Source organism: Festucalex cinctus, chromosome 21 (genome assembly GCF_051991245.1).
Source record: "Festucalex cinctus isolate MCC-2025b chromosome 21, RoL_Fcin_1.0, whole genome shotgun sequence".
NCBI lineage: Eukaryota > Metazoa > Chordata > Actinopteri > Syngnathiformes > Syngnathidae > Festucalex > Festucalex cinctus.
Window position 1 is genome coordinate 11,782,214 of NC_135431.1, and position 18,920 is coordinate 11,801,133.

At 38.6% G+C, this 18,920-nt stretch overlaps 2 protein-coding genes across 13 annotated transcripts in view; one reads left to right on the plus strand and one right to left on the minus strand.

Annotated features, from left to right (window-relative positions):
* Positions 1-1,262: 1,262 nt before the first annotated feature.
* Positions 1,263-8,575, plus strand: drc1 (dynein regulatory complex subunit 1 homolog (Chlamydomonas)). 2 transcript variants are annotated; one of them, XM_077511494.1, is made up of 16 exons: positions 1,263-1,403; positions 1,555-1,603; positions 2,155-2,291; positions 2,365-2,548; positions 2,628-2,765; positions 4,132-4,218; positions 4,298-4,420; positions 4,633-4,754; positions 5,836-5,970; positions 6,314-6,641; positions 6,798-6,884; positions 7,017-7,094; positions 7,154-7,278; positions 7,802-7,951; positions 8,021-8,123; positions 8,470-8,575. In XM_077511494.1, exons 1-15 carry the CDS (start codon positions 1,330-1,332, stop codon positions 8,121-8,123), a joined length of 1,920 nt encoding a protein of 639 aa, XP_077367620.1. In that variant the 5' UTR covers positions 1,263-1,329; the 3' UTR covers positions 8,470-8,575. The 2 variants fall into 2 exon arrangements, with proteins under 2 accessions (XP_077367620.1, XP_077367621.1); XM_077511495.1 differs by lacking the exons at positions 7,802-7,951; positions 8,021-8,123; positions 8,470-8,575 and adding an exon at positions 7,388-7,713.
* Positions 8,576-8,937: 362 nt separating this feature from the next.
* The window catches only part of otofa (otoferlin a), a 44,966-nt gene continuing 34,983 nt past the window's right edge, over positions 8,938-18,920 (minus strand). For 4 of the 11 annotated variants that reach the window (XM_077511485.1, XM_077511483.1, XM_077511486.1 and 1 more), the window contains exons 32-47: positions 18,701-18,730; positions 18,482-18,619; positions 18,334-18,409; positions 17,740-17,885; positions 17,439-17,573; positions 17,229-17,366; positions 17,033-17,160; positions 16,719-16,889; positions 16,459-16,619; positions 16,247-16,389; positions 16,086-16,174; positions 14,861-14,959; positions 12,399-12,640; positions 12,150-12,328; positions 11,960-12,060; positions 8,938-11,279 (exon numbers count right to left, since the gene is read on the minus strand). In XM_077511485.1, coding sequence (XP_077367611.1) covers positions 11,099-11,279; positions 11,960-12,060; positions 12,150-12,328; positions 12,399-12,640; positions 14,861-14,959; positions 16,086-16,174; positions 16,247-16,389; positions 16,459-16,619; positions 16,719-16,889; positions 17,033-17,160; positions 17,229-17,366; positions 17,439-17,573; positions 17,740-17,885; positions 18,334-18,409; positions 18,482-18,619; positions 18,701-18,730 — 2,157 coding nt within the window. In that variant the 3' untranslated portion in view covers positions 8,938-11,098. Of the gene's footprint in view, positions 11,280-11,524; positions 11,713-11,959; positions 12,061-12,149; positions 12,329-12,398; positions 12,641-14,599; positions 14,699-14,860; positions 14,960-16,085; positions 16,175-16,246; positions 16,390-16,458; positions 16,620-16,718; positions 16,890-17,032; positions 17,161-17,228; positions 17,367-17,438; positions 17,574-17,739; positions 17,886-18,333; positions 18,410-18,481; positions 18,620-18,700; positions 18,731-18,920 lie in introns of all 11 variants that reach the window. The other 7 variants (XM_077511484.1, XM_077511481.1, XM_077511477.1 and 4 more) reach the window with 4 other exon arrangements.

Sequence of the window (18,920 nt, forward strand, 5' to 3'; positions counted from 1 at the left end):
CAGGTCAGGAGCATCTGACCCCTTTGTGAGGTTGGGCGCCATCATCTTGACAAGACAGTGAGCATTTGGGCAAGGGGGCGTCTGTTTTTGAACAGGTGTACTCTTGATATGGTTTATTGCAAGGCATTAGCGCCATCTGTTGCCAACTGTTGGCATTACAGATTTGCCTCAAAAGACATGGGTTGCGTTGTGTCGCTCCATTTGCACTGAATTGTCTTATAGTTGGTGTTATATTGTATATGTGGATGCACAGTATTAGTAAATCCAGTAATTTATAAATTTGAACCTTATTATAGCTTGATGACCCTTAATGAACTGGCATGCAACTTTCAACATGACTCAAATATTCAATATTGTGATTGAAAATTTTACTCGTAGTCAAATTAAAGTTTTTCAAAATAAAAATAGATGTTTTAGTATCAGCAAGTGGGAATATTTTGTTCACAATTCTGTGAAGTGTTGATTTTTTTTTTTTTTTATCACAATAATTTAAAATTAGTTTTGCTCATTATCGAAGGTTACGTTTTTCTAGTACAATTACAGATTTCAGTGTCAACAAATGGAAGTTCCAAATTCAGTGAGAATTATTTAAATGTAATTTTTTTGGCTTAGGTATTATTATAATTTTGCCCAAGGTCAAAATGTATGCTTTTCTGTACAATGTGTTATTCCAGTATATCCATAAATGGAAATACAGAATTTGGTGCTAAATTCAGTTAAAATAAATATTAAATATTATATACTTTTGCGATTATTAAAAATAAAACTCTAAATTAAGCTTTTATGCAACATTTTTATGTTTCAGCAAGTGTGGACATATTTGGTGCTGTATTCAGGGAAAATGTACATATACCTCAGCTGTGATTTTGCTTCAAAATGTATGAATTATTCTCATTGTCTTGTCATATTAATATACTTTTTTTTTTATTAAACATTGATCTTGTTTTGTTTTTGTTTTGTTTTATTTTAAACGATTTGTTGTTTGTAGCTGTAAATTGTCACTCTAGTACATTTTACGTCAGTAGCTTATACCTTAATTTTTCAGCCAGTTTTTTTTTTTTTTTTAAAGATTATTTTTATTCGTCTATAATTTGCCGTAAAAAAAAAACTAACGAAAATTTTGTCACAAAGCCAAATAATATACTGTACTTTCGCTGCAGTCCTGTCTCATCCAATGCGTCCTTAGTGTCTTGATTTCCCGAGTGTTCCTGAAGGCAACATTCGTAGCCATAGCAACAGGTCGCAAAACGCAGCGCTGCGCTACTCTGCTGGAATTTGCGCGCCTATTTATTTCGTCATACGGTGTAAGACTTATAAATTATAACAATCATGGAAACAGTGAAGGTTGCTGAGGAGGCGTGTGAAAAGTTGGATTTTCCCGTAATTGAAGACGCAGAAAACGGGTAAAAATGAAGCTATATTTTTCTTGCACTGAAATTAACATTCACTGTGTATTTAGTGTGGTTTGGAATTTATTTTGCAAAGCCACGTGCTACTGCTAATAATGAGTATAAATGTTGAATGAAATGGCCTTCTGTCACTTTTCACATGGAGAACCTCGGCACAGCAGAGGCTGCCTCAAGGACAAGAGCAACATGCAAAGGTTGGTGCCCCCTTTCTTCCAACCAAGTTTGCAACTCCAAATAAATGTTTTTTGTTTGTTTGTTTTTTTGTGCATGTGTGTGCAATCTGAAATCTGAAGTTGGACATTCCATTAGACACTCAAAATTCAGCCTCTCGTGGCTGAAGAGAGTAAAATACTATAATAAAACGCCTCATATGATGGACAGCAAATAATACCACAAAAATGCACATTGTTATTGTCAATATTGGTAGGAGTAGTAATGCAGTAGGCCTATTATTTTTATGTTATTTGCATGCTTTTCTTTCAGAATTTTTAAATATTGATTTTCTGCAGCTCTGCCTCTATTATTATTGTTGATTATAATCACGTTTCTTCTAATTATTGGTCATGTATAATGTTGTTCACAGCGAATTAAAATGAGAAATACAAAAAAAATAGTTATTCATTTTGTTTGTGTTATGCATTTATGTTTTATATATTCTTTGAATTAGTATTAATTCTGCCTTTGTGCCATTATCATCATCATCATTAGTTTTAGTATCGCAGTACTTATTTTGCATATATTTCAGGAAGCTCAGTCATGCAGCCCTGGTCGATTTTCCCAGCTGGAAAGCGATTTGCTGGCATTAGTGAGCAACATCCAAGCTGCAGCCGACGCCAAAGAGTCCCTGCGAAGGGAAGAGTTGGAGGAAGCGCGCAGGATGCGGTGAGTTTTCATCTTCACAATAAACACTATTAATGCTATTACGTTCTTTCTCAGTGTGTCCTTCTCGACTCAGCTTCGAGCTGCTGGAGAAGCAAGTCAAGTCCAGCCAGGAGAAGTTTGAGGAGATCACGGGCAGGTGGTCGTTGGCCGAGCAGACGGTCATGCCGTATGAGCTGCAGGAAACGCTCAAGTGGCAGCAGCTCTTGTGTGCGGAACTACTCGAGGACAAGAGGAAAGTCATCAAAGACCTCCAGCAGGTAAAAAGACGCACAAACTATTTCAATCGTCATCCACCGGTGACAATGGCGTCATCGTGTTTTGATGTAACGCGAGCAGGAGTTGAAGAGTGGAGACGATCGCTACGTGAAGGACTTGAGGAGGCAGGCCGAGGAGATCGATGAGATGATGCGGCGCTCTGAAGAGATCATCTGTACTCTGACTCAGGCTTACAGGGAGGAGTTGGATCAGATTGAGGTACGCTCACCAAATGCACATGCAGCATTCCAAGATTTCATGAGCTGGCTTCATTTGGGTCTTTCCACTTGGATTTTGAGGATGATTCTGAAATAAATCATTTGGTTCATGCGCTGGGTTTCTATTGTTATTATGTTTTCATAAATCTTTTCCTAAAATGTAATTATATCATGAAATGGAGGAGACAACTCGGGACCTTGCCCAAATGTTGTAAGGAGTACATACAGCATGTAAGACACACTATAAGTTGTTTTTGACCTATTGCCTCAACTTTCCTTTCTTAAAAAAAAAAGAAAAAGAAAAAAAAGTTGTAATTAGTACAAAGTTAAGGGGAGACCCTTAAGGAGCACATCCAGACATCTTAGGGAGTACACACAGACAAAGCAGGGAGTGCATACGGCCATGTGAGACACATTATGATTTGCGTTTGACAGATTGCTTCAACTTTTCCCCCTTCATTTTAAAAAGATATAAAAGATATAAAAACGAGAGAGGAGACACTTTCGGAGCATATTTAGTCATCATAGGGAGCGCATACAGACAGTTCTGAGTCACATTAAGAGCTGTCTTCAGCCTCAGTTTTTCATTGAGCTTTTTATTTATTTATTTTTTTTAATTTTTATTAATTCACTCTCTGGTGTAATAACCTTATTTATTGATTGATTGAATTGTTTTTTTTTATTTTATGATCTGTTCTTATTGCTGCTGGACATGTAAATTTCCCAGAGGGAGCCTTCCCAAAGGATCAATAAAGTCAAGTCTAACTTAAGTCTACATGTAATAAAAAAAGATTGATTAGCCTGTTTTAGCAGAGCCTTTTATGATGAAATATTTGCGACAATGACATTGCCGACACTTGCGTACAGTAGTTGCCATAAATTAACAAAAACTAATGAAATAAGGCAAACTTAAAAAAAAAAAAAAAAAATCATTAGTGTAATAAAATCAAAACAAAAATGCTTTTACAAAAGTAAAAACTAACTTAAAAAACAATTTGGTTTATAAAATTAAGTAAAACTAACTCTAATTATGGTGAAAATGACATGAACTTACAGGGTTCATTTTAAATGTTTTTATTTTGATATTACTGTACATCCAAACAGAATAAGTTATTTCTTTATCATTTTTGAAAAAAAATTAAAACTAACAAACCTGCTCTCTAAACCAATTAAAACTAAATGAATTTCATAAACAAAATAAAAACTAACTAGAATGAAAAATCCCAAACTATTATAACCCTGGTTGGCATGCTACATGCTACGAAAATGAGAAATGTACCTGCCCACTATCAGTTCTGAAAGCACTGCTGCTCAGAGTTCATTATCACAGGCGTCTTAACGTGTCACTAATGGTCCCCCTTTTATAGAGCGTGTACCAGCAGGAGCACGACGTCTTGCTCACAAAAGACCAAACAGAATGGGAGCAGTGCGTCAAGGAGCTGTGGGACCAGCAGGTCAGGAGACAAAAACTTTTCCATTTACATTTGGAATGGATCAGCCGCAACATGTAAATGACCGACAGCATGCTTGCAGCAAGAGAGGCTGGCAGAGAGAAAGACGACGGTGGAGGAGTACGAAGCCAAAATGTACAACCTGATGATGGATCCGGAATATAAATATGATGCAATGAGGGCTGAACACTTTGCTAAATATCAGGTATGAGGATGAATTGTGTAAGATTTAATTTGTATATACAGTAAAGCATAATAGATCTGTTGTTGTTTATTGTAGTGAAGATTGTGTTTCTAAATAATCGCTGATTAAATCTCAATTGCCATATCGAGGAGGAAAAAATGTAATTAGATTATTTTTTAAACTTGACTGGAAGGTTACCGTTTACCAAAGAGTTGAACGGATCAATTTCGTAGGATCTGGAGAAGGAACATCAGCAGATGATGGCGGACAGCATGCTCAGCAATATAAACTACATCAAAGACAAGGACGACAGAGAGATGTACAACTTAGCCCACATGAAAAGCAGAATCCTCAGGTAAGTAAAAACAAACGAACAAAAACTATACCAATTTGTCATTTTGAGATGAGCAAAAATTCTTAGATAGGTGTTTCAGGCCACTACCACTAGATGGCGCTAGACATCCGGCCACCATCAGTTCACTTTGCACTTGCAAGTGGAAGGACAATATAAGTTGGTGGTGTCAATTTTCATCTTTAAATCGTATGGGATTAAAAGTTAATTAATTAGTTACTTTAAAATGCTACATGAATCCTAAGATGTTTTTTTTTTTTGTTTTTTTTCACGTATCTTGTGGCGCACAATCGCGCAGGCATATAAAGGTATTTTGTTCGAGTGTTATTGCCGTCGTTAGCGAGCCAAGCTGGCCGAGCTTCTACGCATGCGCGTGACAGATCGTGCAGGACGCGTTCTGTGACCCCCAGCACCTGTCAGGTGGTGCTATAATGCCATTAATTTGGTTGACTAAACGCAGAAGGAAAAACAAAGGAGAATAAAATATTAGGTACAGTCAGTTCTCACATTTACTATTTTTCATTTTGTGGAAAGTAAATGCTATTACAGGACAAACATTCCAACACACAAATACTACAGTTGTTCTGTCCTCACTATATTTATAATTGTTTTGTTTAGAATGGACTAGAATAGATAACACTACGCTAATTAGCTTAGTTAGCAAAACAAAGGTCTGCTAGCATAAGATGCTAACTTCTTCGAAGACTCGTTTTACACACATTCGTTCGTAGTTTAAGACATTTTAAGCAATATTTGCATTCCAAAAGCATACAAATTGATTTATTAACATTTTATAGCGTCCGGAAAATTATGCAATTTACCACAAATAGTCACTCTAGAGTATTACGTGGCCAACACTCAATATCATCGAACACTGACGTCAACTCAAGGCAGTTTCAAGAATCACCGGTCACCACATGAGGGTGCTGATGGTCAACATAAATCAATGCAAATGATACCATACAAGTCATTACATTTTTCATTACACAAGTTTTTTAATTGTGTTCTCTTTTATTCGTTTGTAAAAAGAAAGCAAAACAATTATGTTTTTATTCTGTTATGTTTTATATGTTTTGTGTTCCAGTCTGCAGACGGAGCTGAAAAACCTGCAGCGCACGTATACGAACAGCAAAAAACAATCGGAGAAGCAGAGCAGTCGTTTGTCCAATGACTACAAACGTAGTATTGAGCAGTACCAATGCATGCAGCAGAGAATTAAGTGAGATGTTGCACATTAGGGCTGAATGATTTTAAAAATTAATCTACTTGCATTTTTTTTTTACCCTCAATATAGTGAATGTGAGCTAATATGTGAATATATTGTCAAGATCCTCGTGTATTTTTTTTTTTTTAACATGAGGAGTTTACACTTGTTAAGCATTGACTTACGTAGACACTACAATAAAAAAAAAAAATAATTTATATGAACAATAGGCCTACCACTGCACCAACCCATTGAAATGTTTTCTTAAATTGTAGCTATTGTGATTTGAAAATGGCATTCTACTACATTAGGATGTTGATTTGAACTAAATTAATTGTTCGTTTACCACCTCCATCAGGCACTTTGCTGTCTCTGACGCCAAACAATTTGAGGAAACATGGAAGATGCTTGACAAGGAAGTGAGACAACAAGCCGAGAAGGCTTTGCTCATCGACTCCATGATTCACAAGCAGCTCCTCGGCCTGGCCTGGGTGAGACCTCAAGCAGCTTGCTCCATGGATCTAGCCGGTCCAGACCACCTTTGGAAACCAGCCAGTGTGGAAGAGACCGGGTTGTTGCCTGAATGCTCTGCTGGGATGGATGGAGCGGCTGCGGCATCGGAGAAGAAGGATAAGGTGCCCTTGGAGACCATGAGGGAACTCATGGAGTTGCTGTGTGATGAGTTGGTGAGCCAGAGACACTTCCTTCCGAACGCATAACTCAATATTTTTGTTCAGTAAATTTGACTAAAAAGTTATTTCAGGGTTTATGGACGAGGTTTTCCACTAATCCAATAACACACTACATTTTTTCACAGTTTTTCTCTCTGTGTACTCTTTCAGGGATTCCTGACAGAGGACAGACTCCAGCTTTTGACGAAGTTGGACGAGAAGGAACAGAAAGTTGTGAAGCTGGAGACTCTTCTCTATGTGCGTTCACGTCAATTCCTTCTTTTCTTTTTTTTCTAAGGATTTCTGCACAGCCCTCAAAGACTGTGTCGTGTATCTCTGCTTCCGAAGCTGCCAAAATGTTTCTGGGGTGTATTTTGTTGCTTCCCCCAGATTTTTGGCATGGATGAGGAGGTTTTACCCAGTTTGGCTGACTTTATGCTCAAGTACCAACAGAAGGAGCCAGCTGAGGTGAGGGATTTGAACAGTCAATAAAATTTCCTTTTAAATAAACATTTTTCTTCTTCTAGGGTGGGTCTGCCGGTTCGGTTGAATCCAGCGACACGTCACAAGGAGGCGCCACAAGCTCGGCATTAAATCCTAACCATATCCTGCCTGCCTTTAAGGACTTCTTGAAGCATCACAGCCGATTCAGGTTGGCTTATATATATATATATATATATATATATATATATATATATATATATATATATATATATTATTATTTTTTTTTGAGAGAGAGCTCAGTATTGTTCATTCGACAGGCTTACCGATTCAACATGTCGTCATCATTGCTGAGTTTGTGCTCATTAACTCACCTGAAACCTAATAAAAATCCCATACCCTTCACCTTGACTGGATACTTCAAAGTTTCGCCAGAGTCAAGAAGTTCAGAAGGCCAGGAGACCAGAGGAAAGATCAAAGGAAAGAAAGATGAAGCAAAGTGTAATCCAGCATCAAACAGACACCACCTACAGGGCTACAAAATCAGAATCTTTCACCAATCCCAGAAACCTCTAAATTCCAACAGTTTAGGGAGATCTCAAGAGACCCAAGAAAAAAGCTGAAGGAAGAAAGAATAGATAGATGAAGCAGAGTGAGATCCACAGACATATACATATATTTGTGATCATAGATGTTGAATTTGTAACTGTAGCTAACATCATGCTTCCCTAAAGGAGTCGCACCTCGAGGCAGCCTCGCTACTGGAGCGCAGACATGTGGGATTCCTCGGCAGACGAAGCCTACTGGGAGAGTTTAGCCAACATCATCACCGAGGATAAACTCAAAGTGTGGGAGGTGGCCGATATCATACTGAAAAAGCACATGTAAGTAGCACACAAACAAAAAGCATGCGCAAAACACACATCAAGTCATCTTCTTCCTCTGTCCTCCAGGACGGTTCTTACCAAAATCTCGGATTGCATCCCTGAAATTGAGGGTCTGGAACAGCAGAACGCAGAACTTCGCATGCTCCTGCAACAATCTGTCAGCTCATGAGTATGTACATTTTTGGTTATTACACAATCTTCCATTTTATGGTAACGTAAACATAGATTGCATAGAAATAGCTACACTAAATAGCCACAAAAGTAGGAACAAAATCTTGTCACTGTTTTGGCAACAAATTAATATATATGGACTACTTATATATAAACTGTTGTACACATGTAAGTTGTAACATATTAAAGTACAATTTGCTTTTATAGTCTTAACAATCAACACATTAACTTAGTGGATGTAACAATATTTTTGGCTATTAATATAGTTTACAATAATTGTAAATGTAGAAAACTAAAGAAAAATGAATGACTATAGCCATTAGTTTTGATTATTTGCATTCCAGATGACAATCAACCTTAATATCCTGCAGTGCTTACAAGAAGTCTACATACCCCTTATCCAAATAGCCTACCAGGTTTTGTAATAAATAAGAGACCAAGTTAAATCAACTTCTTCCTCCATTAATGTGACTTATAAACTGTACAACTCAATTGAAAAAAATATTTTTTGAAATTGAAATAAATAACTGAAATAATTTGGTTGCAAAAGTGTGCACACCCTCTTTTTTTGAGATTTGAGGTATCATTTTTAAAAACTGTGATGTGGTCTTTGATTAACCCCAAATAATGTTCAGCTGTTCTAGTAAGCTTTCCCTGACATTTTTTTTTTTTTTTTTTTTTTTTTTTACTTTTGGCGCTAACACACATTGTTATTTTGAGCTGTTCTTACATAATTCCCTTTCACTTTGACTAAAACCAAAGTTCCAACATCCTCAAAGCATGATGCATAGTAAAAAAATAACTGGAAACGCTACGCTCATGTTTTGTTTATTCCAAATAGGAAAAAAAAAAACAAAAGGTGAAAAAAAATACATATTGCACACGTTTCTATAAATACACAAATCTGTGGTAAAAACAGGCATGTTTAGTGCAAGCAGAATATGAACAGCAGAATCACAAACAAATAAACAAGTTGAGGGCAGGCCGGTTGGTGTAGTTGGGTGGGAAAAAATGCCATCAGATTTGGTAGGTCAACTTTTACTTTTTAGTACCCATTTTATCGCTCCAGTCATGTGAACTTTATACCGAGATATTTAAACATTGCCACTAATGTTGAACACAACACTGAATGTTTATGTGGAGCTCAACACAACGTCATGCTAACATGCGACCTGTTTGTTTGTCACAGAGATGCATGCACTCTGACATGGTAGCAAACACTTGCATACATAGTAAAAACAAAACAAAACTTCATTCTATACATTTTTTTTTTCAATTTTCCTGACTCTAATGACTGCATTATCAGAGCTTATCATATTAAATAACATCTTGTTTTATTTCCTTAGCAAAATAGACATCTCATTTATTTTTCATGATTATTTTAGACTTGTGCAAAGACCGCGACAGCTACACTCGGTACAAAATAGTGGAGCGGAAAGTCATCAACTCCATGCAATCATCTGACTGCCTGTACAACTAAAGAATTGCTTAACCATCAAAAATGAAATAGTTAAAAACCATTGTCAAGACATTTCAATATTGGGCTTTGATTCTTTTGCTCTGTGCTATATACATGGACAAAGCTAGTATCTTTAGCATTATGTTTCGGTCTCTTTAAAGACAAAATCTACTTGTAATAATTGGACCTCAAACTAACAGTTTATGAAACATATTGACGCTTCACTGGCCTTTAATAAGGAATGTAGTGTCTCTTTCATTGCCATGACGATCTTACTTTTGTGCTCTGTATTATTGGTGGACCAGCCAGGACACTTCATATTGAATCAGCGAGATAAGGAAAACATTATAAGGAGGGCCCTGGAGCACAAAAATAAAACACACAAAGCAAAAAAACTATATCTCCTTATTTACTTTACGTTAAGGCAGTGTTAGACTTTACTAAGTGAAAGGTGACGCGCTATACAGTGGTACCTCGACTTACAAGTGCCCATGTCAGTTCCCTCACAGTTATTTTCGAATCATAGAAAGTCAATGATAAGATCAAGAAAACGGAAGCATGAAATCATAGAAAAATAGGAGCTCAGGTGCTTTTACTTTCATTTCACAGGGGAAAGGTTATGCAAGATTTGAAACATTTTTTTTTTCTTTGCAGAGCAGTTTTGCAAATCAATAATTTCATTTGTAGAACAATTTTCTAATTTTGTGGAACACTTTTTTTTTTTTTTTTTTTCTGTGAAAACAACATTGCTGATGTTATGAATATTTTATACTATATTAATATACTTTTAACCTTATAGGCCACTTCCCGTGGCTGATGTAGAGTATATTAATTTATTTTGGATTTCCGGCAACATTTAGCGAGTGAACTTTTTTTTTGAGAGAGAGATTTAGCGAGTGAACTTGATCGACAGAGTCCAGACACTTACTGATTTGCTTGCTATTTTGCTGTTCAAAGTTAGATATTTTCCATCTTAACACAATTCCGGCCTAGTGTACTCGAACACTCAAGCACCTAATTCCGGTGTTAAACGCGCTCTACATGTCAATCGTAGGCAAACCTAAAAGTCAGCATGACACAGTTTATTTACAGCCACAGAAGTGATAATTACTGACTAGGTGCGACTCTGCAAAGTGTTTAGCTGCATCAGTAGTCAGCCGAACGAAGCTTGTTGCTGGTTAGCTAGCTAGCTAGCACGTGAGATGGTGATCTTATGTAGCACTGAGCTTCCCTTGATCCGCACCGTGTGTGCATCCAGAAGGTTTTGCGATTCAGTGTGTTTTGATGAGGCGCAAAATGCTAATTTTGCCTTGCAAATTGCGATGCAAAGCTGCATATTTCGAACCTTGGTTACAAGCACTGTCATGGTAATGAATTAAACTCATAAGTCAAGGTACCACTGCAATCGAAAACTGATCCAATTTGCTCCCTTCCTGTGGGTGAGGCTGATGGTTAGAGCGTTATAAAACCTGAGCCGGCCCAAACTCAACCTTCCGCAACCGTGTGCTTCCCGTTCAGGCTCCAAGCAGCTTCTTGACGAGGTAGCCCGGCATACTGTACAGGAAGAGGCCCATCATGATGATCAGAAGTAGGGCCAGCACGATCTTGATGATGAGCCACTTGTAGCGGTTGCACACCAGGTAGCGGATAGCTTTCAGCGGGCTCAGGAACCACAGGAAGGTTGTGTCTGGACGACTTGACGGGAAGACACAAGAAAGCGCACTAATTAACAGGGGGTGAAAAAACAAGTACATTTTTAAGCTTTCATGCAGTTATAGACAATTAAAATATGAGAGGATTGACAAAAAGGACAGACTTCAACAACTGAAGCACTAGAGCAACAAAAGATATTTTGCAAAGACAGAAGCGGGACTTAGCGAAGCACAGAACACAGAAGAGGAAGAGGCGTTGGTGACGACGGGTTGTAGGATGAAGACTACCGGCTCATCAGACCCCCAGCATCTTCTTGACCAGGTAGCCAGGGATGGAATAGAGGAAGAGACCCAGCATGAGGAGCAGCAGGATGAGGCCCAGCACCTTGAGGATCAGCCAGCGGTAGTTGTGCCACAAGAAGTAGCGAATGGACTTGAGAGGACCCAGGAACCACATGAAGCTTGTATCCGGACGACTTTTGGGGGATGAGGTTGGGAAAGGGGGATAACGAGTACGAAGACGGAAGAAGAGGACAGAGGAGGGAATGCCGGGGTAGAAGAAGAAAGAGGAGAACGCATCAGTGAGGAAAGCAGTTGTAGGCATGCTTCCGTCTATTTCACTGCTTTCCTCACTGAGAGAAGAAACCCTGAGCAGCAAATGTTAATCAGCCATGCAGCTCTAGTGTACGCAAGTACCATTGAGGAACTCAATTGATTTCTTACTTTGGTTTCTCCAGTGGATCGGGCTCATTTCGTCCAAGTCCCACTGGACTTTTCTCTGCCTCCTCTGCAGTCACCAGATGGAGTTCAGCCTCCACTTTGCCCTGTAGAGGCAGCACAGTTAGCATTGTAGCTATCAGTGGTATCACAGTATTTGGCATATAAGTACTTTTCACTATCGGATCGGTCATACCGTCAGCTCCATCTCGTCGTTCTCATCGCGGGCCACAAATGGCCACCAACCCTTGACCCTCTTCTGCTTGAAGATGGAAATGGAGGGAAGCTCCTGCTCGTTTCGGATCATGTCGATGGAGCACTGCTTGGATGTCTTGGCCCCGCGAGGGAAGCGATTTAGGTCCAGCTCGATGGCACCTGGAAATAGTAAAATGCTCGTTTATATGTTTTCAAACACAGTACAATGAAGTAAAATGCAATTACTTACCAAGGAAGTCATCAGCAGAGAAGTGGTCGGCGTCCCACACCTGCAGCGTGAGGCGAGCCGGGATCTTGTACTCGGTCTCGTCCCAGGAGAACATGGATTCCTTCTTGGAGATGACAATTTTCTCCTCTGCCATGAGGTAATCGAAGGGGAAGACGAAGCGCCAGTTGAAGTTTCCCTCTCCGGTCAGGGAGTGGTAGTGCACGTCCGTGTCCTGCCTGTCTTCCTGTTGCCCTTTGAGCCACCTGTGTTGGCGGAGATGGGGGAAATCGCTGATTAGCCCCAGTTGACTGTGATTTAGGCATGCATGCACCTTAAAAGGTTAAACCAAATATTAAAATTGATTAGTTGAGTTTGATTAGTTCAAGATGGGCCTTGAATCAAAATCACTAATAATTTGATTTGTTCTACCATCTAGCTGCTAGCTAACAACAACATGGTCAGAAGCTGAAGAAGCTAACCATATCTTCAGTGACTGATGTGAATTAACATTAGCACTGCTTCAAATTGTAACAAAAGGAGTGTTATCCTGACACTTCCACCAATAGTCTAAAACAAAAATCACTAATATCGGTAATTATATTTGTTACACCATCTAGCTACTGTGTTCACTTCCAGCTAAAGTAGCTAACAACAACATGGTCAGAAGCTAACCATATCTTCAGTGACTGATGTAAGGTTAGCACTTTTTCAAATTGTAAAGAAATGATTGTTATTGTTGAATCTTCCAACAATATTCTAGACCACTAAAATAGGTGACCAACATTACTGTGCACATGATCTAGACATTATTCGTCCTATGTGTTGGTGTCTCATGGATGTGATTTTCAAGCTGATATCTTAAGTGCACATTTAACTAAATATTTTGTTTCTTTAAAACAAAACAAGCCAATAAGCTGGCAATTTGAATTTTTCAAGACTAAACTAATATACTAATGAAGTGAGTGGTGTCCTGGCTCTTGCACCAGTTCTCAGACTTTTATTAGTAGATAATCCTAACAACAATTAATCATAATGACAATGCATAGTCCAAAATACCAGAGGAATTAAAAAGTTGTCTATTATTGAAGAAACAAAATGTTTGTAGTACAATAGACCAACAACTAACTTGCCCGTTGACCTTTTTAAGACTTTCTGTTGAAGCACCTCACTGTTAGAACAAATCACTTTAGGGAAAAGTGCATAAAACAAACAAACAAACAAACAAAACAAAAAAAACCCCTGCAATTAACACCTTTAAACAGCAAGAACACATCTTAAACCTTTTCCCAAGCAAGCTTTTTGAGATGTCATCACAACAAAATGTTTATTGAAGAGAATTAGCATATAGGAAAAACATCACTGGTTTGAAATGTCTTTCCTGCCATCAAAAGAAAAACAAGGAGGCTGCATATGCCAAAGTTGCTCTAAGCAGTGGAGCTGCTCTCATGATAAGCATGCATGTTCTGTGCTTGCATATGTGCATGCAACAGGCAGGAATGCCAAAAGCCATTTTGTAGTAGATACTGCAGCGAAGGACCAAACCACAACTCCCAATGTGTCAGTCATGTGGAGTATCATGTAAATATGTTTGGAGTATAACATGAAAATGAGTTGTTTATTTAGTTGTTGACTTTGGGCTTCTCATGTAACACAGCTGTTGGGCAGAAACCATGTTATTTGGTATTTTTACACATTATTAACTATTACCATCACCATTATTAACCATTGTAATATGTTGAAAATAGCTTGAGGACAACTCTATTCAGTCTCGTAAACACTCAACTGTCGGAGAAATGTATAAATCTGCCTCTTCTTCATTCTGCGGGAGCCGTGCAGCATTATGTTGCCTCATGATTGAAAGTTAGGATATTTTTTTAGACAATGAGTGAAAATAGGTTAAATTACAAAGTATTTTGAGTTTTTTTTTGTAATTCTTCAGTGCAGAAGGAACTGTAGCGATTTTTGAATGTTTGAGGATTCCATCCACTCTTACGCGTTATGTATTGCATTCACATCTCAAGTACAAGGAATACATTTCCACAAATATGTTTACAATAAGGATATGGTTTGATCCTGACTGTTTTTATTGTTCCTCATGTCTTGCGGATTGAGGGGCAGACAAGGAAGGTGCGTGCCTGATAGGAATTTAAAACAGGAAGAAGGATAGAGTGGAAAAGAATGAAGTCGTACGAGCCATGCGATGGAATCTTGTGTTTTTTTACCCCCTGACATAGATGTCAGACATCTTCTCCCCTGTCAGGAAAGCATCGTCCTCTAGAATTACGTCATCAGTGTTCCAAATAATAACACGTAGCTCAAAGCTGCACACAAGCAGAGACACGCCACAAACACCAAAGACGGACGCACACGTGACAAATGGAAACAAAACAAAAAGTAGTTAACTGCAAACAAAGCAGTCCACACGACACACAGCTTGGGATGCGGCCGGCGCCACTTGTTTGGCTGCATCCCGCTGTACGTACCCCCTCACAAATATGTCACTGGACTTTTCCCCAGTGAAGTAATCATCGTCCTCCAGTATTACTTCGTCTGTATTCCAAATAATCACTCTGAGCTCATATCTGGTAAAGGGAGGAGGAAGGAACACATATACACATATACAGTATATACACTGCACGTGGGGAGCTTAATAGTTGCTGGGCAAAAATAGGATTAAATCAACATGAATACCTACGTAAAAAATGTCACATTTTACTTAAACACAATGAAACAATGAAGAAAAAAATTATACAATTTAAATTATATGATTTGAATATTTCAAATTTTTTGTCCAAAAATACGTTGGACCAACACAATTTTTCTTATTTAAGTAGAATTGGTTTTTTTTATGTTTGTATTTATCAATGAATGTGTTCATATTTATTTTATCATTTCCATGTATAATTGTCTGGATATTTTCATTAGGGATGGGCTACTGGACCGATACTCGCCCTTTTATTTCAAGGTATCTGAATTCGTGAAGGCGGAATTAGAAATTAGAAGAATAAAGAAAATGCCATTAATTTCATAAAATTATCAGGAAAAACGCTATAGTTTATATTATGCTATATCTGCCTTTTTTTTTTTTAGGGGGTGAATGTTACATCCTAGTGGTATCGGTGACTGCTCAAGTGTTTGGTACTCGTACTAGTATCGGTCTGAAAAAAAGTGATATTGAACATCTCTAATTTCCATGTATTGTTTATTTTTTATTTTTTCCACATATTATTTAGTTCTTTTCAGAACAAGATAAATATAAATAAATAAATACATAAATAAATAAAACTAGCGATGGTGGTGCCATCCCCTCCTGCCACCAACTCAAAGTGCTTTAGCTTAGTTAGGTTTCTACAAAAATCTCTTTTGTATTACAATAGGAAATGCTTTTTAATGAATGACTTAACATAAGGGCACAAAATGTAGCTGTATTTATAAAAATTATCATTGTCATTTGTCATTTCAATCATATGTTAATTTTTTCAATGAACGTTGTCATATAACATTAGGCCACATGATGCTAAATTAAGCTAACATTACATGTTACCATTTCATTAGAATACAAGTATATTATTCACATAAACATAAAACTTTGGTACAATACCTCATCGTTGGCAATGTGAAGCCAAAAATGATCCCACGCTGTCAAACTGTTTATTCAGCGATGCATCAGGCATCACACATGCTGCGTTCAAAACCCACCAGGCTTACCTTTTAGGCTTCCGCGGTGATATCTCAATGGCGGGTCCAGGAGCCGGCGTGTCCATAGGAAACATGTCCACCCACATCTCGATACGACCCTTCAAACACATGGAGACATCTGTCAAACTGAGCGTACTCTTTCCAAGATTTTACATTTTTTTTTTTTTTACCTGCTCGATGCCCGGTTTATCCGGGTTCAGCAGCGGCCTGGTCTCCACGTGTTCCGGAACGAGTCGGCAGCCAATTCGGGGGATCTCATCCCAGTGGTTCAGCACCGTCACCGCTAAATGCTCCTCGGTTTGCTTCTTCAGACCTTTCATTGGAGTGCAACTGATACATTAGAAATACTTATAAAATGGCACGATGGTTAGTTATATCGTACCATTTTCATCCTCAATCTCTGTTGGTCCTACAAAGATTCGGTTGGCCACCTTGACTTTCCCTCCCGGGCCATACTGAGGTAGGGCAATCTTGCCTTCCTTACACAGCTTTGCTAGGATTTGGCTCGGCTTCAAAGGATCCCGCCAAATATTGTACCCATGGCTAGTGGTAGACAAAACACCCAACTCAATTGGTAATGCTTATTTCCATCATTGTTTTGTTTCTCAATCGACATAGAAGCAAAAATAAATGGACGCTTACAGGGAGTAGGCGGATGAGATGCCGCAGGTGGCTCTGTATTTGCTGTAGAAGCGATTCTCCAAGTCGATCTTGGTCTCTCCGATCAGGTCATCCGTGCCGACAAGATCCCAGTCGTACACAGAAACTGTGAGCATGGACTCCATGGGGAATGTGGCTTCAATGTCAAATGACCTGCAAGGAGAGATGGGCATAGACACGAGAAGGGACAGACATCTGGATTATGGATTTATGGTTCACACAATATGACTACATAGATCTAATTCCGCATGATCAATAGAATTTAGTGCCCGAAATCCAAATCAGGAGTGACTCACTTTCCAAAAACAGGATTAAGCTGCTTGGAGATGTAGTTCTCTTTGTCCTTGACCTCGGATTTTCCCAGCTTGATGACGACATACGGGTCCGCCTTCCCATTGATGTCGGCGGGATGAAGATCCGTGGCCTGAAGACGACGCCAATACGATCACTAAAGTTGACATCAATTTCGATTCCAAATAGCATTCAACGTACCCTGACCACGTACACCCGGACGAGCACGTTGATGGGGTCGTTATGAGGGATGCTCTGGAACATGCCCATGTTTGGATCGAATCCCACGTCTCTCGTGATCTCCTCAGACAATGGTAGCTTGTACATACATAAAGAACCCTGGATAGGGAACATCAGGTTACAAAATGAACCGTCTTTGATTTGTAACTTCTTTAAAATGGCACAGAACACCTTAAATCGTCCAACAATCCGGTCATCATCCAGAGCATGTTCATCGTCGTCTCCAGCTTTCCCTCTGTATAGGTTGAAAGTGTGCAGCCAGTCTTCAAAGTTGCCATATTCAGTCTCCAGTTCCTTGTTGTACACCTGTACACATCCAGCAAGAGTGAGTATTTATCTTTAGAATTTTGAATTTTACTGAACTGATAAAATATGCTGAATGTACATGACAAAATTCTAAATAAAAGAAAAGGGGGTTTCCCAAGGATCTGTTTTAAGCCCCATATTGTAGAACCATTGTTACACTACATACCATCAGCTCGTCCACTTTGGATTTAACTGTTCGTTTCTCAGTTCCGTCCACAGCGTGACCCTTCTTCTTGTCCTTGGCACTCCTCTTCTCCTTGTTCCTCTCCCTCATCCTGGAGCCTTTCCGAACAAGGTCATCACATTTGATTTCTGAGCGGAGGGTTGAGTGGAGGTGGAAGTGGACAAGGTGCTTTCATGAGGTGAAGTCGTATTCAATGAGACTCTTTGAATGTTATTCGCCATGACAAATGGATGAACTTTTTTTTTAAACTTGATTTCTGTAATGCTTATGAGTATGGCATGTGAATGAAATGACACGTAGGCTGTATATGCTTTAACAATTAACGTTTCAATCAAGGCTGAATTTACTCTGCATTGTTAAAGTGACACAATTCTAATTTTTTTTTGTTCTCAACTGGCAAATTTGGGATATACTGTATGTACATCATGACAGTGTAAAGAGAAAAAAAGCTATATGGAATTGTGCATCGCATTTTGGCATTGATGTTTTCAATGGGCCAACGCAAGCTTCTAATATTTGGAGTACAGTAATTATAAATTCATACATATGTTGGAGCTGGACTTGTCAGTTCCATACCTGCCGCCTCAGCCGCAATTTCCAGGTCTTCTCGCTCCTCTGCTTCGGCCTGAGCTGCTTCCTGAGCTTTGAGGGTCTAAAGAGACATTTTTAAAAATCTTTATGCATGTTTAAGGACAATAATGGATGACATAAAATTGACATATACCTCTTTCAGTGTCTCTATGGAAGCAAAATATTTGGACCACCAATCCAGCACGCTCTCGTCTGTCTCGTCCTCTTCATCCGCTGCTCCCTTCTTTTTCTTTTTCTTCTTCTTTTTCTCTTTGTCACTCTCTTCTTCAATCTATTCAGATTAGAAATCTTTTTAGCACGCATAGTATATTGATGATTTCATAGCCACTGTTCTGTTTGAACAAGCACTTACCATGTCAACTTTTACAACAGCATCAGATGTCTACAAATAAGGGATATTACATAAAAACAACACAAGGATGAATATTTTATGCAAAGGAATGTCTAGCATATATACAGTGGTACTTTGATTTACGAGTTTAATTCGTTCCATGACCATGCTTATCAACACTTCGCCAAAAAACAAAACAAAACAGAAAACAAAAGAACTGGCTTATGCTTGTATATAATAA